The sequence below is a fragment of the Antechinus flavipes genome, chromosome 2 (genome assembly GCF_016432865.1).
Source record: "Antechinus flavipes isolate AdamAnt ecotype Samford, QLD, Australia chromosome 2, AdamAnt_v2, whole genome shotgun sequence".
NCBI classification, from domain to species: Eukaryota; Metazoa; Chordata; class Mammalia; order Dasyuromorphia; family Dasyuridae; genus Antechinus; species Antechinus flavipes.
Genome location: NC_067399.1, coordinates 501,137,477 through 501,163,076, shown reverse-complemented (window position 1 = coordinate 501,163,076; position 25,600 = coordinate 501,137,477). Strand labels below are relative to the sequence as shown.

The 25,600-nt window shown below is 31.9% G+C and overlaps 1 protein-coding gene across 7 annotated transcripts in view; it reads left to right on the top strand.

Moving 5' to 3' along the window:
- FNBP1 (formin binding protein 1) overlaps positions 1-25,010 on the top strand; it is a 183,923-nt gene extending 158,913 nt beyond the window's left edge. For 3 of the 7 annotated variants that reach the window (XM_051980185.1, XM_051980186.1, XM_051980182.1), the window contains 6 exons: positions 6,393-6,407; positions 10,546-10,655; positions 12,946-13,078; positions 15,828-15,949; positions 17,290-17,426; positions 18,811-25,010. In XM_051980185.1, coding sequence (XP_051836145.1) covers positions 6,393-6,407; positions 10,546-10,655; positions 12,946-13,078; positions 15,828-15,949; positions 17,290-17,426; positions 18,811-18,989 — 696 coding nt within the window. In that variant the 3' untranslated portion in view covers positions 18,990-25,010. Of the gene's footprint in view, positions 1-6,392; positions 6,408-10,545; positions 10,656-12,945; positions 13,079-15,827; positions 15,950-17,286; positions 17,427-18,810 lie in introns of all 7 variants that reach the window. The other 4 variants (XM_051980188.1, XM_051980184.1, XM_051980183.1 and 1 more) reach the window with 3 other exon arrangements.
- Positions 25,011-25,600: the final 590 nt, after the last annotated feature.

Below are 25,600 nucleotides of genomic sequence, written 5' to 3'. Positions count from 1 at the left end.
TCTGTAATCACTTGTAATGAAGAATTTCACAGTGAAACCCCAGACCACATGCTTGTGTAATTTAGTACATGGAAGAATGCTTTTCCTACTTTTTGCCAAAAGTGTATAAGTCTTTAATGCTTGATCTTTATTAAATAGATGAACTTAGATGTAGTTTTTGTAATATACAAGACAAAGTAGAATGTCACAATAGAATAGTAAAATAATTATTTAGCTCATTCTGGTTATATTTTCACTTGTCTGTTCACTTTACATTTTATTAAGCATCTTCTATGAGTGAATCATGTTTAGAACAAATTATTGTCAGGTATTGTTCAGGATTTTAGAGAATTACTATAAATCACTTTGGAGCAAATAGCTATTTAGGAGAATTTATTAAGGAATGATAGTATAGATTAGAAAAGGATAAATATAGGACTCATCTTTAAAGGGGGAAAAAGATAATTGCCTTGAAATGTATAATCATTAGGACTTCAGATTGGAATAACTAAAGAATCAAATCATAACACTTATAACACTGACTACATATATGACATGACTATATCCTGTCTTTAGTTACATGGTTAATCACAAAATTGGATATTAATCTGATCCCTCAATGTGTTATAAAATATCAATCTTTGAGGGAGGATAGATTTTTATACTTTCCTCATAATTAAACACAACTGTTATCAGGAAGAAGTTTATTATCACCACTGATTTGTTCATTGTGAATAGGTATTTCATCTGAAATACAGAAACACTGGATTGAAACAGAGTAAGACATTCTTTAATGCTTAGATTAGTTAATTTTCTAGTAAAGGATTAAAACAGTCACATCTTTATAAAGACAAAGTACCTTTCATCTGAAAATTTCAAAATGGTTTTTCTTCGTTGTGTAGTGAGAAGTACTTAAAATGGACAATGTATTTGTGGACCTAAGAGCAAAATGACATGTGTCATTTAACATAATATAATAAATTAAGAAACTGAAATATAATAATTTTTTTCAGGGATATCAAGGGCACAACTTTTAGGATGTGGAATTTGACTCTAATGATTACATTGTGTTCCATAGTTAAACATTTGTGAAAAGGCAAGAGACCCTGGTTTACGCCAGGTTTCATATTTCCTATCTTCTTCCTTTCCTCCCTATCACTTGTTTCTCAACTTGCTTGTCATCAAAGAAATGCAAACATCTCATCATAGTGCTTTTGTTAGACTGCTAAGATTTGATATATGCTTTGCCTTCAATGTAAATCATATACATTTTTTAAAAGCCAATTACTGAGTTTGATAAGTATAATTTTTGTATTTGCTTTTAATAATGTATTTTGATGCTTTCATACTATTTGTTAAATTGTACAACATACTGCCTTTCCTCCATTAGACATGCGCATTCCATTGGACTTAATTAGATGCATTTGGTTTATGCGCATGATTTCCTTTGAATGTCAAATAAAAGTTCAAAAAGCCTAAATTTTATTAAAATATAAGAATAATATCTAGAAAATATTATAATCATCAAAATCAAATATAACTTTGTAAAGAAAAAGGAGAATAATTTTGCTTTCATTTTATTAAGGCAACATTTTAATAATGTTAATCTTACTAAGATTTGTTTAAAAAACAAAACAAAACAAAACACTCCAATATGGTTTTAGTATTTCTTTGATAACTTAATAGTCTTTTTTATGACCTGAATTTGATAATCATTTGACTTCCTTAATTTGGAGAGGAAAATCATTTATATGGAAAAATCCTAGAAGAATTATAAATTCATAATGGCAAGTTTCTTTTCAGGTACATATTTTTCAGAATCATTTTAAGAGACCTATTAGTTTATGCATTCATTTTACACTGAGGTCCAGAGAGATCGTTTGATTTTTGTTAAGATCCCAGAGAAAGTGGAATTCTGACCTCTAATTTAGTGTTATTGTATAGTTTCAATTTTAACACTAGAGTATAAAATTCTTTGCAAACACTTGTAGAACAATTGATTTCTTAAACATTTTAATAAACAAAATCAGGGAGTTGTGTGTTTAGGGTTTTCTCTGTGTGTGTGTGTGTGTGTGTGTGTGTGTGTATATATATATATATATATATACATATATATATATGTATTTGTGTATTTTTTAATTGGGAGCTGCTAATGCTATCATAATAAAGTTGATTTCATTGAATATATTTTGTTGATCTGACCAACTTTATTTGCACATCAAGTGTGATAATTGGAAGTCTTTTCATTGCTGTTACCCATAAACATTAGTCAATATTATTTGATCTTTATGCAAAAGATTAAATCAAAGTAAGACTAGATAGAATATTTTTTTCACTCTCATTGTTATGGGAATATATTGTTCTTTACCTGTTATAAATTAAGATTTATTTTTCTGGTTTGAATAAATGAGGGATTTTTTTTTAACCTTAAAATTCTCTTTAATAAAAATCTTCATTGTTGATCTTAATATTTCAAAGATATTTACCAAATGCTGTCAGAGACTTTTTTCTTAATGTAGAACCAAATAAATGAGTTATCCAGTTGGTTTCCACTTGTCCCCTTTTAACAAATGTATATTTTCTCTTGCTGATTCATCGGCAGACTCAATCTTTCTGTTTTCACAAAGAACTTATGAAGAGGACTATAGGGAAACCTACCTATGCCATTGAGGCTAGGGAATATGTTGTAAGTTTTCATATGATGATTGCTCAGCCACTAATCCCATTTACTAGGCAACTACTGGGGAACCCAAAATCCATCATGGAAATAACTTGATTAACTGCTTACAATGTGAAATGGCAGCAGAGGTCACTTGGAGGGTCTTTATATTTGAGCATGGAAAAGAGAAATAAAGTAAATTATATTATAATGAAGATAATCATTTTGTTGGTGACCTCACTTAGGAACTTATAATAAACAACAGTTTTTAGCCACTACAGCATTCTCCTCTTCCTTTTTTATTGTTTTCAGTTCCGTATTAAGGGAGCTATTCAGTAGAATTATAACCATCTTACAAAAGCACACATTGCCTGTGCTTGGACTTAGTCTGATTATGGCTCTGGCTTTTAATTGATTTTATAGATTTTATAGAACTAGAGCATCATCAGAAAGACCCTCAATGTGACATAAACTCAATGCCATTCACTTTTATTGCTTTTTTTAATGATACATCCAATACAAATCATTATGTTCATAAATAATAACTAGTAAAAGAAATCATTGAGAAACAAAATACCTCATGAAGCATGAAAAACTAATTGGCAGAACAAAATTTGAAATTTTTATTTTAAACCTTGGTTTACTTTTATCCCCTGTTTTTGTAAATGAGATTAGTGTCTATGCCTGTCCAATAACACATGGATCACTGACTTCATGTTCTCTCATGTGTTATTGATGCTTTGTGGATCCCCAGGCTCTTCTTTGTTGTCTTCTAGGTTAGTGCAGTGTCTTACACAGGCAGTTTTCTGTTCTCCCTTCTTCTGGTAATGTAAATAGAAAGACTTTAGAATATTCTTTTAGCAAGCAAGAGCAATTTTTTAACAATAAATTAAGCAATTGGTGAGTTCACCATTTTAAACTAATAACAAATTTCTGTTTTCTTAAATGGTAATTTAATTATAACTGTTTAAATTTGGGTTGGAAGACTTTAGACTATGAATAGTATTCATATTTCACAACAGAAATCCTAGAATTTGCCTTTAAATTTAAACATTTAATTACCTCTGTTGGATTTTTAAATGGTTGTTTTATTTTTTTAAAGAGACCTTAACATATATAGTATTAAAATTAGTTGTCCTTAGAATATATGAAAGCTTGAGATTTCTATTGTCCTATCATTTATTTAATGTACAGAAAAGGCTAGTTTGATTATTAATATCTTAAATTAGATGTGCTTATATAGATTCTAGTGCATGTAGCATATTTTTATGTATTAAGTATACCTGCTTTATAGGTCAGTATTTAGGAATTCTTATGCTGTGCACCATAAGTGTTGTTGTATGTAAAAAGAACTCAACTTGTATTGAATATATCTATGCTAAAGTTCACAGGAATGCTAAAGCACTTCATTTCAACTGCTTAGCTCAAAACTATCATAGCAGTTCCTTTTTCTCTATACATTTTAATGTATTTTTTCTTTCAAAAATTTGATCCTTTTCCTTCTTTCTGAATGCCTTTTTCTCTATTTCTCCTAATTAATGAAAGTTGTCTTTTACTTATATTACATTTTAAAATTTTTAATTGGAGGAAAACATAATGTGGTGTGTCTTGTTAGATTTAGTAAAAGCAATTCATTTCTTGAAGTTTATATCATACTATAACTTTACATTTTTTTTCTCATAAGACATTCAGAAATGTCATTTGATTTGGTTGCTTGTTGTATCTGTTTTTTACATCTTCATAAAGATTAAATGTTAAGTCAAAAAGATTGGCTATTAAAAGTGGATCTTAAAATTTTCTGTCTTATTTAGGAAAGTGATAACTTTGTCTTAGCTGTGAGGAACTAGATGTTTTATTTAGATCCAATCAAGATAAATTCAGAAATATTGATAATCATTTTATAAAGAAATAGTCAACATTTCATAACAAAGGGGAACCTAAAATTTTAAAATCTGAATTGTAAAAAATGACCTTCAGTAAAACATTGTGTTTTAAGGACTTATCCTTCTCAGTTTTTACCTCCTTCAAAAGGTAAAGTATTAGTGCTTTGTGACTTCTAGTAATGATTTTTGCCTTTTGAGGCTCTTATTACAAATGTATATGTTTGATTCAAGTTTTACTCTTTGTATCATTTTAAATTATGCATATCAGTTCTTATTTTACATAAATTCTTTTTTCTTTTTTTGACAATTAACATAAAAAAGTGATTTTTAAATTTAAAATACTGCCTCCCTACCCAAGATCATCTTTCATATCTTAGTGAATTACATTAAAATAGTTTTTTCCTTCCTAGTTTTGAGACTTTTCAATTTTTTTTTTTGGCTCTCTTTTTTTGGTTGTTGTCCTTATTTTAACAGCACTCTTAGGTAAAGATATGTATCATGACAGTAGGTATTATTAAGATAATTGGTTTTATAGCTAAAACACTTGACTGCCCAAAGGAAAATCTCTTACATATTCACAATGTCTATATCTATATAGATCTAAAAGATCTATATCATTTATAAGAACTATTTGTATAGCAGCTTCCTTTAATAACTTACAAAATGTTGATATATTAAAAAAAACTAAAGAGAGGCTACTCAGTGGAAAAAAATGATACGGAAACCCAGGTAGGAAGGGAAGATAATGTGTTTTCTGCAAGCTTAATAATCAAAGGCTCCTTGCTCAAAGAGTTGATGTTCAGTTGTAAATAGAGGGGGAAAGAATGAAAAAAAATGGGGGAAAGAATAAGCATTTATACAGTGCTTACTATGTGCCAGGTATTGCACAAATTTTTTTTTAAACAAATATTATCTTTATTTGATTTTCCCAGCAAGACATAGGTGCTGTTAGCATCATTTTATAGTTAGTAAAATAAAGTCAATAAAAGTTACATAGCTTGCCCCAAGTCACATAACTAATATCTTAGGTTAGACTTGAACTCTAACTTAAGTTAGACTCCAGGCCCAGTGCTGGATCCACCGTACTACCTCATGTTTGCCTGATGTAATGATTGCCTCAAGGCAATCATATAAATTTTTGAGAAACTCTCACACAGCTGAAGAAAAAAAGAAATGCCATCCTATTTCATTTTTCCTTTCAGTTTGATTTTTTTTTTTTTTTGAGGCAATCAGCGTTAAGTAACATAAGTGACTTACTAGACACAGCTAGTAAATGAATGAGACTGGATTTGAACTCAGGTTTTCCTGACACTATAACTGCTGCTCTATCTACTGTACCACCTAACTGCCCCACTTTCAGTTTAATTTGAAGAATTTTTTTCTTGCCTGGACATTCTCTGTCCCTGGTGAAAAATGTGTCATGCTCAAAAGTAGTTTCTTTTGAGTCATGAATGATACAAGTGTTCTAGGCTAGATGGGACTCTACTTTGGAAATTTGGTGAATAAATAAATTACAGCCTGATGATTATCACTGATAATTAATTTGCTAAGTATTTAGTGAATTTTATACTGCATAATGATCATGAGTCACATTGTACTGATATTAGCAATAAAAATTATAAGCACAAATTTCATTCTTTTCCATTTTCATTTGTTTTAAGCAGCATGGTAGTTAAAGAAATCCTCAGTAAGGGTTTGCCCCTCTTGTGAACTTTTGCACAGATTTTGCCACAAATCATTTTCACAAACTTACAGGTGAATGAATGTATGTGTTATGTTATAATAGCAGAGTTGACAGAGTTCCTCTTCTATTGATATGCTCTTGTTTTTTCTCTTTTTTTTTCCTGTATCCCTTCAATTTTTACATGAAGCTTTCTCTCAAGCTGGTAAGCACAATTATACAATGCATGTCCTATATTTAATCACAGTTTCCTTTTATGTGTCATATATGTGCTATACCACTTGCAACATCCTGTGAAATTAACTATCTGAACTGTGATTTGTATGATTTTGTTCTTGTTCCCTTATTAAATAGCTTTGGGTACTCAAGTCTGAAATCTAATAGAAGTGATTATAATTCAGTCTCTTAAAAATAACTCCATTTTCACTTTTTCTGTCTTAATATTTGGTATTCTAAAAGGATGACAAAATTTGACCAATTGTTTACATAAATTTTATGTATATGTATATGTGTGTGTCTATAATACATGTACACACACATTCTTTTAAAATGTCTACACAATCTCTGCCATCCTTAGTGGATGAAAAATAAGTGTTTTAAACCGTTGGTACTTAGACTTGCCAGTGCATTTCTTTAATGGACAGAGGTGAAAGGCAGAAATTGGGAAAATAAGAGGAATATTTGGAATATAAGAATCAGGTTGTAGAGATCACCCAAATGTGAGGAAGAAAAACTGATGGATAGGTGGGTTCTGCATGGCTTGTACCGGGTCATAAAGTTATTTTCTGGGAAGTGAAAGAGATTCTTACTTAAATAGAACTTTGCATTTCCCCATGGTGGTTGGTTTTATTTTTGCTTTTATTTTGTAATTCTAAATTGTATGATCAAAATTAACTTCATCATCATATTTGTTAAAGAAAAAAGCTTTTAACAAAAATTAACACATTTATGAAAAAAAGTATAAAGGCTATGTCTGTGGTTGTGGCCATTACTTGAAACAATTGACAATAATTAATAAAGCTTTAAGAAACAGATTAATTTCTATGGTTTATGCTATGGCCATGCTTTTTAATTAGAACATGGTATTTTAAAGCTCTTTTTTTTAAAAATATGTTTTCATGTTTCTTGGATAACTGACTTAAGTCTAAAAAAAAACAATTTCTGAGCTTAGGAAAATTGGAAAGTTCTCTTGACTTAAGAGTTATCCAGAAAAGAAATAAATTTAGAAATTTAAACTAAAATATCTAGCAATATTAGTTTGGCCATTTGATTGAAAGTCTTTAAATGTCCTGGTGTTATTGCAAGATTCTTCATTCTTTAGGCCTGGTCTTAGACATCTCTTTACTCTTTAACTTATCCTAAAGTCACTAAGCAAAAGATTTTCTCTTGAGAAGGAGAACCAGTTTATGGAATAATAAGAGTTTTGAAGATGATTAATGCTCCTTCTCTCCCTCGCTCCAACACTAGTGAACTTTTATTGATAGATATAATTAAAGATTTCTGCAAAAGTCGGTAACTCTGCAGTCCTTAATCTTTGCCTCTAGTCTATGGTATTGGCTACAAACATTGATTTCATTATTAATTTTTTGTTTGTTATGCCAAGAAACTATACACATACTTTTAAATAATGCTGTGAAGATAAATTTTCGATTTCAAGAAGTAAACATACCACCTGTATAAGTTGCCTTTGCTATTGAAATGCTAACATGTCAATTTCAATTATATTTCAGGTATGATCTAATAATTGCTTTATTTACTTTTATATGCAAATAGTTCTGACTATAGTTCTAGACAGGATGATAAAAGCTTTCTTGTAGTACTGAGGGACAAAGATCTTTGATAAAATTAACCCCAAGCTCAAATTGCAATTTTTAAAATAATTTTTTTATCACTTCTACTGATATTAGAACCAGTGTCTTTGTAATTGCAAAGGCATCACAAAATCATTTTAGAAAACCTAATCTGGCTCAGAAAATTTAAAGTTCCTTCATGGTTAGATAAACCATAACTAATAGAATCAAGAAAAAGTGACTGAAAAACTCTAATTCTCCCTTATTAGTTTTCATTAGTAGTAGTATGAGGGAAGTACATTTAGCTTGCTTTCTAAATTTTTAACCCAAGTAATTTATCATTATCACTTTTCTTTACAGATGTGATGATGGGACAAGAGTACATGTTTATTGTAATGTATTTAAATACCAGATGTTTTATTTGGAACTTTCAGTGTAACTATACCAACCACAATTCATAGCATTTGGGTCAAAGGCACCTTAAAGACCTTGCCCAGATAATTCATCTTGTATGTGAGGGTGAGGATGACAAGGTGGGGTTAAACGACCTGGGTCACTGTCTCAAGACACCCTTTACAGCCATGTCTTCCACAGTAGACTGCCTCATGAACTATGGAGAAATGTAATAATAATTTAATAATGGAGTTTTAGGCCTATTATTTAGTTTTGATCTATTCAAATAAAATCAGCACATAAATATTGCTTATTCTTTTGAACTTGATGAGGCATTGTGGAAAAAGTAATGGATTTGGAGCCCAAGGACCTGGGTAAAAATTCTGGTTTTGTCACCTGTGTGATTAGGGGGAAAGCTCTTACCTCTTTGCCTCATCTATCAAGTGAAAGAATTGACCTATAAGATGCCTTCTAGCTATAGCTGTATGATCCTCTGAAAGGATAGTTATGGCTTTCAATTCTTTTATTTAGGGTGAATATAAAAGGGGAAAAAAATAGAAAAGAAGTAGAATAAGCATATCTGACTTCTTAGACTAACATTATTATAATAAAAACCAGATTTTTGTGTAGGATAGAAAATTTTAAAAATATGTGCTTAGAACTATGTATGACATTTGTCATTATTACTTTTAATTTTTGTTTTCTTTATTTTTATATTTCATTTGTTAAAGGAATTGGTGTTACATAAGAACTTTCTGCCCATTCAACCATACAGACCTTTATTAAAATTATTTGTCAAAATTAATTCAGTAAAATTGTGTCTCCAAGTATATGGGGAAGAGATTTATTAGTCTTTGAAAATTCTATCGGTGCTCTGCTGAAAAGATCCTTGCATGGTCTTTGTGGCAAAATATTTGCTGAATCACATACTCTTAAGTAAAGCAGCCTGGCATTTTAACATAATCAGCCTAGGAGCTTGAAGTCACAAGCATCCATTTAAGCTACTTGGCAAAGTGAACTTGATTTTCAAATTATATTATCAGAATCCTCTCTTTTCACCCACTTCCAAATCAGCCTGACCTCTATTTTAAACAAAATCTCCTTTATATTGTCTCTGACTTATCTAGGTCAGTTGAATGCATTTCTACTCTTTCTCTGTGAAATTACTACAATGTAATCACAGTTTTCTGACAACGAATATGCTCAAAGTCAGAAAACCTCTAACTTTCTTTTTATATTCTCTACTTTTAAATAGCATGTGCACAAGAAAGCTAGCAACTGTTTTTGAAAGACTCAAGACTACCAGTATATATCTTCAGCTAGAATAAGAAACAGCTGAGGTTTGATATAAAAATCTGGGATATTGATCTTGAAGCAGTGGAAGGCACACAGTATGAACTTTGACAATACCATAAAGGTAATGAGAGAAGAGAATCCCAGAGCAATAAGTACAGATAACTTTTTATTGAAAGTAGAATTAGATTGTATTTTTCTACCTTCTTATGAAATTACTTGGGTCCAGGCTGATACCCCTAATCTTTATTACTGAACTGGATCTATTATTGATATATGGGGATCTATCTATCAGTACATTATTATGGAACTCTGTGCCACTCTTTAGGTTTAGTCCTGCTAGAAAAGGTAGAAAGGACTATTACCTCTGTTAGACAAAATCATAGACATAACTATTTCATACGTGCAAGATTTTGTGAAGGAAGGAGGTCTGTACTAATGTGAAAATCTATGTATCCAATTAAGTGTGTCTCAAGAGACATTGACAGCAACAACTTTATAGTAGATTGAGAAATATCTATTTCAGTGAATTTTCAAATGATTATCAACATGAATATCATTTATTCTTTTATTTCCTGGAATATATACTTTTCTGTAGTACTGTAGCCCTTCTTTTCAAAAGCGCCCTTGGCTATCAGTAGAACAGAATAGGAAATGATTTCTGAGCTATTTATAGGTTGCATGCCTTGATTTTATTTGTTAACAGAGGTTCAAGGTGAAAAGGAAACTTTCTTGTATGAAACATGCTTCCAATCACTTTGTAGGTGTTTGTTTTTTTTCTCTTCTCTTCCTTTTACTAAGTTTCTTTTCTAGGTATACTCCAGGAGTCCTTCAACTCAGATCTCATTTACATTTTCCTGTCTGTAGGGTGCAGGACCAGAGGACTTCAGCAATCTTCCACCAGAACAAAGAAGAAAAAAACTGCAGCAGAAAGTTGATGAATTAAATAAAGAAATCCAAAAGGAGATGGATCAAAGGTAGAATAGATCAAACACTCCTCAATAAGGAAATAATTTAACTAACAAGGACAAATGAAAATATTTAAAATAATCTTGATAGCAGTAGTTTTGGTGAGGAGTAACAGGCAAGTCAGTGCTTTTGTTTTTGTCTTTGTTGCCCTGTTACCTAAACATAGTACCTTGCATATCCTATAATAGGTGATTAATAAGTGTATGTTGAATTAATTTAAAATACTACATGCATGTATGCATTATAATACAAAGTAGAAGTCATGTCTATGTCCATCAAACTGCTTTATTACATATTTGTCCAGTATTTTATCTGAACTTTGATTAAAGAAAAAATCTACATGAGTTAACAAAAAGCCTTGTTTAATGACTTTTTAGACAAGACTTTGTCTAAATGTATTTGAGGAGCAATTTGAATAATTTTTTCAGTCATCATTCTGGTTCTGGAAGCATAACTATGCTTTGAGTATGAATAGGAATCAGCCTATTTATGTACATTAAATAGAAATAAATTATACTCTTTTTTCATTTATGGAAACTGATATAATACAAATTATAAACTATCCCATCATGCAGACATCCCAATCATTTAGGTATATAGGAAACTGATAACATCATTGTAGTAACAACTTTGGGCAATCACGTTTCTTCTGGGAAGGACACATAGAGACTCTATGTGGACCCAAATTCCCTGAACAAAAACAAAAGAATAAGTCTTTTTTCTTCAAAAGGAACAGATTCCATTAGCTGCACTTTTATTTCAAGCTGCTTTTCGCATACATCCTGGAATGAACAGCATTGTTTGTTCTTTCTCTTTCGTGTTTTTATGAGATAATCATAAAATGATTTTAATTATCTGATTGAAAAGCTGCACTATCAATTGTTTCTCTCTCACTGTCTTTGTTCTCATCTGTGTGGCAGTTCGTTCATTTCTGCTACGAATTTGCCAGAGTAATTTGAGCAATTTAGAACAAATCTTATTTACAACAGGCAGAATAATTAGTTCCTTTGGAATGCTATTGAAGCAGTATTTCCTATTGGAGGTTCACTGAGGTTAGTTAGTAAGTCAGGTTTTAGGCATAGACTTTTAATATATGTTTAAAATAAGAGAATTATTTTTATTCTCTTTCTCTTAGAGTAATTTTAATACAACACATTATTTGCAGACCTTGGTTTTGTAATGTTAAAATGAGAAACAAGTGTATTTAAAATTATATTTAATTCAAAAGTTAACCTATTTTGCAGTGGATAGTTTAATCTGTCAGATTTGCAGTCAGCAGTTACTACTTTTCAATTTTTCAAGATGACCAACATTAGAAAGAAAAAGGGTTTGAGTGACTTGTTATGTTTTGTTTTAATTTGTATTAGTGTTTGATCACAGTTGAATTATGAAATGGGTAAGTTAGGACATTGATTGTTAGATACAATAAAAAATTATGATAATATTTCAATAGAGTACTGACTTAGGGAAAATGTCTGTTTTCTGTCTACTTGTGTTTTCAATCTTCCCTCACACTAAGCAAAGAATAATATGTAGAAGCTTATATCTAGGCCATAGAACTTAATCAAGTGATCCCAAGGCTTAAAATTCATATTTGTAGCTCAGAAAAAATTGATTTTATGTCCTTTTAGTACCCTCATTTGATGTAGCTTCTGAAAAGTTTTAACCCTTCCTAAAGTGCTTTCTAATTAACAAATTTAGGTACATATAATATTATATATACATATGTATTAGAAATCATTAGGTCCCAAAATAACTGCTCAAAAACACAACTAATAATTCTTTTAGGGAATTCTTCGCTTCCAAGCTACATAAGCACTATTCTAAATCATGATTTAGATCATGAAAAATATTATATGATCTTCTAAGAAGTTTAAAGTTTTCTTTTTGCCAGTTAGATATTGACACCAGCCATCAGAGTTTTGTTTCATTCTTAACAATTGGAATGGTATAAAACATTTTCCAGAGCAATGAAGTCTGCTTCTTCCTGACATGAATGGCTCATAATACATAAGCCCCAAGCGGAAGTTTTGTTAAGTGTTTGGAATGTACATTTTTATTTTTACTTTTTTCCAATTTAGAATTTTAATGCCAAGGAATAAAAAATGAACATTTTGGTTTTGACTTTCAGGTAATAATAGGATTCCTTTAAATTTTTCATGTTTAGATAGAAGCTGCCTTCTGTTATTTTGTGCTACATTTTTGGAAAAATAATAATAGACACTAGATAGAGGAATGAATGAATAAGCAAATATACTGCTACATTACCTTTGCTTGGTATGTGTTCATTTCTTATAGAGATGCCATAACAAAAATGAAAGATGTTTACATAAAGAATCCACAAATGGGAGATCCAGGCAGTTTGGACCACAAGTTGATAGAAGTTGGACAGAATATTGAAAAGCTTCGACTAGAAGTCCAGAAATTTGAGGTATGGAGGGGAATGAGGGGGAAAGTGTCATTGAAATAGCATTTTGAAACAACATTGATATAGGAAGCAGCTTAGCATAATTAAGCTTCTCTTACCATGTAAATAGATTAATTGACCAAAACAAGATATGTTTTAGACTTTGAGGTTGAGTAGTTAGACTAGATGATTTCAAGTTTTTTTTTTTCAGCTCTAGTGTTATGAATAGGTTTTTAGCTAGATAAAAAAAGAGCATTGCAATCCATTGGACATGGGTTAAATTTAAACATGTGCCATTTTAATTGAATCACTTTTAAGGTATTTTTTAGTTATATCATTTGGAAGTGTTACTAATTATAGATAGATTTTATTTTTGTTTTAAAAGTTTTCATTCAACAAATAAAATGAGCATTTCTCTATGCATAACAGAACCAAAAAAAGATCAATCATGCAATTGCAAAATTGTTATATTTAGCTTGCTTTTCTTTTTAAAGTGTATAATAAACTTATCATATAACTTTCAAAATAGTACTACTAATTATCATTCTTTCTGGCTTGCCTTTTGTTTATTTACTATACATTTTAAAAAATGTTTCAACAACTTTCATTTCTTGTTTTGGTGGGGTTACCCTTTCCTTTACTCTTTTCTATATTCAACCCTTTACCATTGAAAAAAGAAAAACAAAATCCTTAACAATAAATATATTTACTAAAGTAAAAAATTCTATAATAAAATTTTAAGAGCTCTTCAATTTTCTCTTTCATACTTGAAGACAGGATCTTCTGATATATCTTATATATTTTCATAATAATAACTATATTCCAGTAACTGATACTAAGTAATTTACAATTCTCTGCTTAGTAAATTAAAAATAGATTTTAAAAAATAATTAAGGCATTCTATATATGAGAAGCATCAATAGAAAATATGATCTATGAAGGTCTATAAAAAAGGAGAATATAATACAAGGAATATGATAGAAATGTCTTAAGAGATGAACAAAGGCAATATAATTTTACATATATTGTACAGGGATGTGTGTGTGTGTGTGTGTGTGTGTGTTTAGAGTGAGAGAGATGGATAGATGTGTCTTATATGTATGTGTATACATTGTGTGTCTGTGTGTTAAAAACATGTTAAGGAAAGCCTTTTTATCAACTAAAAATGAAACATGGGGGAAATGCTAACTGACTGCTTATACAAGATTATTTATAGAATCAAATAACAGATATTTTTATTTTTTTTAATTATTATTATTATTATTTGGTGGAGGCAATTGGGGTTAAATGACTTGCACAGCAAGGAAATGTTAAGTGTCTAAAATCAAATTTGAACTCAGGTCCTCCTGAATTCAGGGCTGGTGCTCTATCCACTGTACCACCTAGCTGCTCATAACAGATATTTTTAAAGATGAGATTGAAAAAATAAAATAAAAAAAAACAAAATCAGAATTAATTTTAGAGAACCTTATAAGGTGAAGGATTTCTGAATAGTCTTTCTGGAACTGGAAGTATTTGTGCCAGTATTCATTTTTTCTTTGTCAAATATGCTCTCTTCTGCTTTTTTCTTCTATTTAAATTTGAATTCCAAAGTAACTTTTTTTCATTTTGATTTCCTGAGTTCAGTCAAAAAAAAAAAAGTTGCTTTTACCATTGATTCTTTAAAAATGAAGTGTAATGGAGTTATGGGGGGGAAATTGGGTTGTAAAGATGGAAAGTGTCGGAATCTTTTAGTTATTAGAGTTGATAGAGACAATAATTATCTAATTTAGCATGGTTCAGTATCATTGTTCTAATCCTCCAAAGAGATGTTTTGGGCCAGAATCTGAAACAAGGTGCTAAGTAGAACTAATTGATACAATGCTTGTGTTCACACCACTAGTCACTGGAGTGCACAAGTATGGGAGATTCACAAAATAAACTTTGTAACTTTGTGAATTCACACTTCCCTTAGGTGTGCCTCCAGAAGGAGGAGTCAACCTTTGGGAGATCATATATAAAGAGGCTCTTAACTTTGGGTTAGTTAGTTACTTCGGGTTAAAGAGAGTTCGGCTGAATTACATTGGAGAGGAGCACTCTGGGAGAGACAGAAGCCCTCTCTCGGAGGCAAGACAGATTCACCTTGGTGCTGGCTGGAGGCTGAAGGGAACAGAGGCAGAAGCAAAGGACAAAGCTCTTAGAACCAAGCAGAGAGATAGGCCTAAGCTAACCGGGCTATATTGGAGGCAATAAAAGATCTGAACTTTTAATACCTGGCTGCATTTGGGTGATTATTCCTTTCAACTGCAACTAAGACTGCCTCCAGGAAAAAACTTCCCTGAGAAACCTGCTTTTTTCCAGAGAGAACTATTATATTTTAAAGAAAAACAAAAACACCACAGGAAGAATAAAAATTAAAATGTTCCACTGCATCTTCTTTTATGCTCTCTTACATATCAACTGGTCTCTTCCTTTCTCTTTTTCTCCAACTTTACTATCTTTTGGGGGTGTTTGTACAATAGCCTTTGGATACATTTGTACAATTTAATTTAGAAACAAATTAATTGATTCCTTTATTAATAATTTTCTGTCAGATTCAATAATCAGGCATATGCTACTAGATCATATCACCCTTGGCATTTGGCAGCTCGATAATATATAGTTTCTCAGAAAATCATCCTGTAATACACAGTAAACTCAGATTCCATGTTTTGCTTTTCTGAATATTTTAAATATATTTATATACTTTAATATAAACGATACAAAAATATAAAATGCTCTTTTGTATTTCCAGACCTGGCTCATTGAAGTTGAAGGCAGACTCCCTGTCCGTGGGGAACAGGCTAGACGACAGAGTGGAATGTATGAAGCACAAAATACACCCTCAGTCAATAATTGTGCACAAGATCGGGAGAGGTACAGTACCTGTAGAGATCTATTTCTACTCTCTTTTGAACTTTTGAAAAGGATCAATGGGTATCATGGAGTGGAAATTAAGTCTACAAGAATTAAATGCTTATTACAGGATCAAAACAGTCCCTTATTACAAATAGCCTATCTTCTATTGGGGAAATAACAACATATACCTAATTCCTAAAGATATCTATTCAAGAAAAATATAAAAAAGATACTAAATAACCTTAGAAAGGGAAAAAATAAGGGTTGGGGGAGACGGAAAGGTAGGCAGTGTGTAGAAAGTAACATTTGAATTGAGTCTTAAAGAAATTCTAAGAAGTCAAGGTGAAGAGTTGGGGTATTTTCATCATGGGGCTCATCAGTGAAAAGGCCCAAGGATGGGAAATTGAAGTGTTTTATAAAAGAGCAACCAGTAGATTAGAATAGCTAGAATGTAGATTATGTGGAAGAAAGTGATGTGAAAGCTTTGAAAATAAACTAAGTTGGGAAGAGATTAAAGTAGCAAACAGTTTATACTAGATATTGAGTTAGAGACAAAGAATGACATGGTCAGACCTGACCTTTAGGAAAAGTCACTTTGGTAGTTGTTACCAGTATTTTAGTATGGAAGACAGATTGGAGTGGAAAAAAGATTTGAGATGGAAAACCAAATACAAGTCCATTGGAATAGTCTAGTGGAAATGAGATCAACTTGAAGAAACTGAGGCAAACAACTTGAGTGATTTGCCTAGATTCACACATTTAAGTAAATGTCTGGGGCTGGGTTAGGAGTTTGAAATTGAGATTTAAAACATAAGGATTAGGTCTACTACCTAGAGTCAGATCTTCTTGACTACAAACCCTGTGCTCTCTCCATTACATTCACCACCCAGCAGCCTTGGCTATTAGCATCTGAGCCAGGCAATACATTTGGATGGCAAGAACCTTGAAGGAATGGTATTAGTAGAGCGAGAATTTGCCAGCGGTAACAGGGAGCAAGGAAGCAAGGTGTCTTTTGTCCTACTCTCCCTCCCCACCACTGGGACCAGTGTGTTGGAGAGTGTGCAAGACAGGACAACCATTATGGAAAAGATGGCCAAGGATGCAGTGTCACCTAGATCTTGGTGATTCTTAGAAGAAGGAAGAAGCAAGAAAAGATTTAAAATTTAAATAAATTTGAAATAATTTGTTGCATGGTGAACATGTAGATTTTAAAATGCAATGGTATTAAAACTACCTGAAAGGAATGCTCATAATTATAAATAAAATGATCACAAGGACTTTTTTGATGAGTACATTACCTGAATATCTCCACTGAAGTTAGTTGCTATAGTTGCTGTGTATTTTTCTTTCTTGAGCAGCCCAGATGGCAGTTATACAGAGGAACAAAGTCAGGAGAATGAGCTGAAGATGATGGCCACAGACTTTGATGATGAGTTTGATGATGAAGAGCCACTTCCTACCATAGGAACCTGTAAAGCTCTGTATACATTTGAAGGTATCTCTTCCTGTTACAATTCTTTACAATTATTGTATTTTATATGACTCACAGAATCAAAAAAATTTTTTAATTTACTTCAAAAAAATTAAATACTTCCCCAAAATGAACATTTCCTCAACACAAAAAAAGTATTGTTTATGAAACTTTGAACCTCCCATTTCATACCATTTACTTCAAATATGTATATATGTTTGTATATAGATATACACATACACACATACACACACTTATTTCTACACTTAATGGTTGTTACATTTTGCTTGTCTGCTTGCTTTTGAACTTTCTCATGTTTTTTTCTGTTTATTTTTAAAAATGTTTTAATGGCTCACTTTTTTGGCCATAATTATATTTTACCTCTTTCTCCAATCTTTCAATTAAAAACTGAGCCAAAGAAGAAGGAAAAATTCTTGTAACAAATCCCAACAGTTCTACACCTGACCATGTCCAGAATTGTATGTCTGTTTCCCTGGCTTGTATCTCTCTCCTCTCAGGAGGTGGCTAATGTGCTTTTTCATATGTCCTCAGGAGACATAATTGTCTCTGTGACAGTGAACATGGTTGTCATTATACTGATTATCACTGAAAATTTTAAGCTGGAAGGTCATCTAGAGCAACTCTATAATTGTACATGAGGACGCATAGAACCTGCAAGGTCCAGTGACATGTCCAGGGTGGCAGAGACAGTTAAGGAAGAAGAGAACTGAAATTTAAAATGAGTTTTGCTGACTGAATCCATTCCTCCTTCTCTTCTACCACAGGAGACTGTTAGTAGGAAGTAGATTAGGACAGGAGAAGATGAAAACCTGAACCAAGATAGAGAAGGAAGATTTTATACTAACTGATTTCCATGAGTAGTGAGAGAGAGGAAAAGTCAAAGTTAAAACCTAAATAAATAGGAGAATGGTATTACCATTAGTAGAAATGGAAAAATCAGGAGTTGCTAATTTTGAAAGAAAATGAACTCAGTTTAAGATGCTAGTAGGCCAACCATTTGGAGATGTCTATGAAGCAATTGATAAGACTGGAGTAGAGTTCATGTGTGAAGTCACAGCTGAAGACAGAACTTTGGAAATCAGCCACTTAAAGGTGAGACTCAAAACCCTGGGGAAGATGTGGTTGATAAGATAGGGAAGAGAAGCCCATGAGGCAAAGGAGAAATCAGAACCTGTGAAAGAGAATGTAAAGAGTCTGGTAAGAGAATTAGGACCATGCCATGTTACAGAAACTGTGGGGGGAAAACAACACAGAGTTGTGCCAACAAGTTATGGAGAACAAAAAGCTAGAAGGATGTTAGTGTCTGAATCTTTACCAATGAAATTGACCCAAATAGCTGAGATTATTTTGACTAAGAAGCTTAACTACTGTGCCATTAACTTTGCAGGTCAGAATGAAGGAACAATTTCAATAGCTGAAGGAGAAATATTATACGTCATAGAGGAGGACAAAGGTGATGGCTGGACACGAATTCGCAGAAATGAAGATGAAGAAGGTTATGTCCCAACTTCGTACGTCGAAGTCTATTTGGACAAAAATGCCAAAGGTGCTATGACTTACATTTAATACCATTAAAAATTTTTTTTAGTTGGCAGTTTCTCTGTGACTGTTAGGACTGGATAAACTTCTCTTCTGTGCATTTTTTCACAGTTACACAGTAAATTTAATGCATTGTATAATTGACTTTTTGTTGATTATTTTAATAGTAAGTTTCTCTTACCAAGATAAAGTGCCCATATGGAGAGCTCAGTTAACTGCCAATATATGCATATATTCTCATTTGAGATATAAATATCAATTATTTTTATGGTGTCTTTAGTTAACAAGAAAGTTGCAATCTAGCTTCTATCAAAGTATTTCATTATGATCATATCTGACTCAAGCCCAGTTCTTAGTTATACCTAATAAGATGCACTGATAGTTGATAATTTGGGAGCAAGGATCTTTTGTTTTCTTTTTCACCAATTTATCAAAAGACTTAGATTTTTAAAATTGAACTTGAAAATTATATGCTTATCTTCTGCCTGCCCAGTCAAGAAAGTTCTCGTTTTTTTAAATTTGTTAAGAAATATAAGTATTTTGCCTGTATGGGTTCATTTTGCAAAATAAAGCTCTTTTACAAAGGTGATTTGGAAAAAAGAAGATATTAATGCATGTTGTGTTACTTAAACCTAACAAAAATGATGTGAATTAGAATCAACAAACCATAGGATGTTAGAGATTGAAGGAACCTTAGAAATTATCTAGTTTTATTTACCCATTTTACTTAAGTCCTTGGTTTTATGTGTTATCAGAATCTTTCCAGCCATTAGTGATTTGAGTTTACATATTTCATATGTTTTAAAACCATATCCAAGATTCAAAAACTGCTTTCATGTAATCTAATTTTACCCTTCTGTATTTTTTATTAAATCAAATCTATTTAACTAAGCTATAATCCCAAACTTGGATCATTATTTTGAAGCCAGCAAATAATGTTTTAGTTAATTTTTTAGAGATTTTTTTCCTTTTTATCCCATTCTTGATAGGCAGCCCATTTTGATTCCAAACATTTTAAATTGCATTATTAAAGTTTTATTCAAATTATAAAAAGGAAATACAGTGGTCCTTAATTCATAGGTTCTTTTTTTAAATTGTCAAAAATACTTCCCCATTTTACTTAATATCTGTGAATGCTAACTTTAAGCTTCAGTACAATTTTGCATTGAGAAATTCCAGGATAAAAGGAAATATTTATCCATTACTTAAATATTGTTTTTTTTTTCCCATTTGAAGACAACATAATAAATGCTGAAAAAATATAAAGTAAATGAAACCATTTTATTATTCATAATACATAGTTTTAAAAACTTAAATGCTATGTTTTCCAAAAATAATTGTACACATTGATTCATAAAACATATCAATAGATTTGCAAAGAGGATGCCTTTAATTTCCATAGCCTCATTGTGATTATTTTTATAATGGATTTCCGAGAACAATAGACTATATATCACATTGACAGCTTAGTGAGAATATTTTGTTAGTTTTTATTGTTTCAGTGTATGAAATATTTAAGTGATCCACTGAATCTTATTAACATGAGTTTTTTGTACCATTGTTATATAATCTGACAATAGCTATTACACATATTCCACAAGGTGATTCAAAAAAATTTCATATGGAATCTACTTTGTTTTATGTGTAGAGCCCTAAGAAAATTTCAATGTTTTAAACTTCCCTAAATGAAACTATTTCTTAGAAGGATACATTCTGCCTGGCATTGCTATGTTATCTTGAATAGGCTTAGCTTTCTTTTATCATAAATATTCTTGTGTTGAAATGTACAAAAAAAACAAAAAACAAATTTTGCTTATAAAATTCTGCTTCCATAATTCTAGCCAGACTTTCTGTGGGATCCTTCCCTTCTGCCTACTATCAGGTTTATAAATCTCATACCTCAGCCAATAGTTCTGTAATACTGATCCCACTGAGGAACAACTGCTGCTTCCCCATGTCCATAAGCCAAGAGTAGTGGTTATATTTTTATTGATGCCAGTGCACTTTTTTTTTTTTTTTACAATGTAGCTAATTATTTAATGCTTGCCAAAATATTTAGAATATTATAGCTAACTTTTGGGCAATTGGATTGTGTAAAGGATTTTTAAAATTGTCTTTCTGTTACATGTCAATAATTCCACATAGAAGACATTTGTATATATTGCGATTTAAAAACTAAAGAATTACTTGAATTTGACTTGTTTTTAACCTTTTTTTTATCTGAATGTTTGTTTTATTGGTTATTATTCTGCTGCCTAATAATCCTTTTGTTTTTATAAGTGCTGGTTAAGCCACAAGGACTGTTACATTCGTAGCTAGGGTCCCTGCTGGCTGTTCCAGACTTGACTTTATTAGAGACACTTTGATTCTGAGTAAGTTATGTTTGAATGTAGCCAATGTGATTGTTTCTCTCTACTCCTATTCTAAAAGAAAAACTCTTTGTCTGGTATTACCTTCTAGCTCTGTCTTTTATATTTGCTTCTAATAAACATTATATTTTCTCATGATTTTGTATTTTAAATGATTTTTCACCCTTCTGAGCCAATTATTTCCTATAGTACAATCTTTTTATCTTTAGCAGTGGGGCATTTTCTGTCCAAATGCATATAAAAATCTGACCTCCCTTACATCCATGGTAACTTTCTCATTCTTCTTTACCATATATGTATTTATGGGCTTAGAAAGTCTGTGTTTCTTTTTCTTGCTGCTTTTCTGCACTCCTCAAAATGAAGAACTTTCACTGTTTTCTGCCTGATATACACTGAGCTCTGTTTACCTTGTCACTAAAACAAAGATTTTGTTATTCCCCCAATAAAAAAAAAATAGCAGAATTGCAACTAAGGAAAGGAAATTGAACCAGTTTTTTTTTTTCCCTATCAATAAAATATTGCTTTCTTTTCTTTCTTAAGTGACTAAAATTATGAGAAATAGTCATTCAGATAAAATTTTTTTTAATCTTTCAGGAGATAATCTTTCTTAATCTAGGTTGGAAAATAGTTTGCTATAACAAAACAGTGAAAGTTACTTATCCCAAGGATATTACCTTGGTACTGACTGTTCTAGATTTTTCTGATTGCTATACTTTCCTTTTACCGTTTGCCTGGTGGGACATTTGCAACCTAGAGCAATATGCCCACTCCTCATTTACTGCTTTCCTTGTTAACACATAGTTTTTGTTTGTTTTTGTGTTATAGATTCCTAAAAGTGCTGTGCTGGTGCAAGAGCCTCAAGTGAGCTTTCACAGGAGGAAAAACAGTCTGCTTGTTTCCACAGGCCACTCAAACGGGTCATGTGCAAAGACTTCTTGAGCTGGTCTGGAGTTAACACTTGAAATCTCAATCTGAAATGATATCCCCACATTACTCAGATGCTTGCTCTTTTCTTACAGCATGTTCTTTGTGGCTCAGACTAAAACGTAGACCTTACCTTTGGTTCTGTTGGATGGGCTTCCTTTTCAGGGAGTTACACTGACAGACCTGCTCTTTAATTTCCAATTCAATTCAACATTGGTGATTTTGGGAGGTCTTCTCCTTGCAACTCAAAACCAGAAATTCCCAGAGAAGTGCCCTATGGCCTTTGTTAATTGCTCCCTAGCTCTCAGTTGGCTTGAATGTGTGACCTGGCCCATCTCAATTTCACAACGTGCCTTTTGTGATTATTTTACAACTAGTCTCACGAGAAGACTTAGGGAATCTAGAACTAGAGATCCAGACATGCGTTAGCTAGACAGAGTGCTCAGATTTTTTAAAATGTATTGAGTACCATAGCAATCAACAATAAATAATTCTTCCTTTCCAAAAGGCCATGTGTATTCATTAGGGCTTTTTGATAGCTGACTCTGCTGTCACACCAAACATACACTTTTTCAGAATCCAGCCTGATAGCTATGACTGCTTACTTGCTTCTCTCCTCCCCACCCCCTACTTCTCTTAAGTCTTACTCAACCATAGATACGTCTCTGCATGCACCAGCAAATGTTTGAGTTAGCGATTCCGTCTTCAGTGTCTTCCAAAGATCCAGTTTTAAATCTCATTACAGTCTGCATGCTGGCCCTGCTCCCCTGCCTGTACCCACCATCCATGAAGTTTGAAGGGCTTTGAAGCCTGGCATTCCTTTAGTAATCTACCTGTTTGTTAGTAATAGTAGCTTGAACCTGTGCCTGGGTACAGGTAATTCGGGCATGAGTACCTCACCTATGCACTGTCATATTGGAACACAAAAAACGTTTGACTTTGTTCTTTCCAGGACCCCAAAGAGATACATCATCGTTTATCACATCAAATGACTTTAAAGTGATTGTCTTATAGACAATTTTTTTCCCCTAAGTAATCCTATGACCAGAATCAAAAAACATTTATATCATTTCTAAATTTTAACATTATTTGGTCCAAAGTATAGTTTGGTTTTTGAAATAGAATTCCTTTACCACTTGAATTTTTAATTAATACTGAAATTATGTCAATGTGGCTATCCTGGTCTTAGATAAGCCATTTTTTTTAAATAAGGAAAGCTCTTTTCAAACATTATTTAGCATAAATTTCACCAAGACAAGAATGTTTAAGGTCAATTATGAAAGCTGTGAGTTAGAATAAAACTTGATATTTTTTGTTTTAGACGGGCATTAGTAACTGTTTAGTGAAGTTTCACTTTGGTTTCTAGTAACCAGAAAATTGCTTTGTAAACATTGTCATTCCTTCTTTGAGAATCAGACTTTAAAATTTATGTCCAACTCAGAAGAGAAATGCTGTCTCAGAGGGATGTTTAGGGCTGGGTTTGTTGACTGATTCAGTATATCAAAATTTGGAAATTATTCAAATCAATAATTGAAAAAAAAAGTGAGAAAGGGGGCTTGCTGCATATATCATGACTTCAGAAGCAAGTTCCATTCCTGGCTGAAACTCTTTAAACTAATACTGTCTTTAGGAGGAAAGAGGAAGACAGTAACTAAAAAGAAAGCCTTCTTCCCTCTTGACTTAAGTTCAGGAGGTTGGAAAACCCCACTGAACTCTCTGGGTTGTTCAAATGTCATTCTGGAAGAGTTTTGTTTCTATGGTTACTTCAATGATGAATTGATGCAATAGTTGGTTTGAGGGAATTCTTCAATGTCCATCATGCTTCAAGGAAGAGGATTGGTTTGAGTAAATAAAATTAAAGTTAGAAACATATTTTTTTAAAAAAAGTAACTCATCTCCAAAATCTTGCAGAAGTAGTTGTCCTGAGGTCATTGGAATTATTCATTATTGCCTGCTTTGCCCTTCAGAAGTTGAGACTGCTAATTACAAATATCACCAAAAAAGGACCATTCTATACTTTATCCTCCAAATAAACAAATTTTGCTTTTGAGATGTCAGAACCTTGGACTGGGGTAATTCCATGTGTATCTATTAATTATTCTATAATTTATTCTTTTAATGTCTGATACACTGTTGCACTCCCATGTCAGCTGTGTCCAAGCAAGAATGGAAAATGTTTAATTTTCCATTGGTTGTAGATAGATAACAAATCATTAGCCTTTATAGATAATCAACTTATTGCAATGTCAGAGTTGCTAAATAATGATGTTGGAAGGACTATTAGCTTGAGGGTACCAGTGAGGCTCAGTGGGAAAAAAACTTCTGATGACAACAGTGAAAATGTTATAAAATAGTTCACAGATAAAAGCTCAGAATCTCTTTAAGTGTTTCTTTCTTTTCTTGATACCTCCTATCACTGCTTGAAGGTTGTGATATCATTTTAGATTTTAATTTTAAAGAGAACTAACCCTAAGTGTTGACAAAGCAAAGTCATTTCCCAAAAGAAAAAATCTAAAATTAATCCCTCCTCAAGATATGCTGAAGAAAAATTGAAAAGGCATTAATTGCTGTGATGGGACTCACCTTTGAATTTTTACCAATTTCACCTGGTAACATGTTGTGACCCTTCCCATCTCTAAAGTGAGTGAGATTTGCCATCGCCCCACCAGCAGTTATTAATTAGTTTAATTAACTAAGTTTCTGTAACATCTGTAAATAGAGAATAAAAAAACATAATTACTGAAAAATATAAAAATTGTGTTAACTTCGGAGTATTTTTCCATATACTGTATTTTGGGTTTTTGCTTCTTAATGACTATCTCTCCTGTTTATATTGTCAAATTTTATTTTAATATGTCAAGTTCTATCTTACTATATTGAGCACTTTTAAATTTGTGTGATGTGTGTGTGTGTGTGTGTGTGTGTGTGTGTGTGTGTGTGTGAAAGAGAGAGAGAGAGACACACACACACACACACAAAGAAAAGGAGGGAGTTGATAAAAATTTGCTTAGTGTGGGTTAAGCTCTTGGTAGAATATCTGTTGTAATTCATTGCCATTGGAAAGGTTCTGGCATTACCCATTTGTTTTTGGAGATGGAGTTCAACCAAATGAAGGCAAACATTGTTCTTGTAACTATATGAAATTGTCTAAATATTAAATAAAAAATATAACTTCTAGTGTACTTTCATGTAACTGTTTTTATCTTAGGAAATTCAAATACAAATAACATTAAGGTATGGTGTGTTGTAATGCAAAGAGCAATGGAGTAGAAGTCTGGAGACTGAGGTTCTCATTCCATGTAAAATGAGTCGTTAGATCAGCTAATCTCAAAGATTTCTTAACAT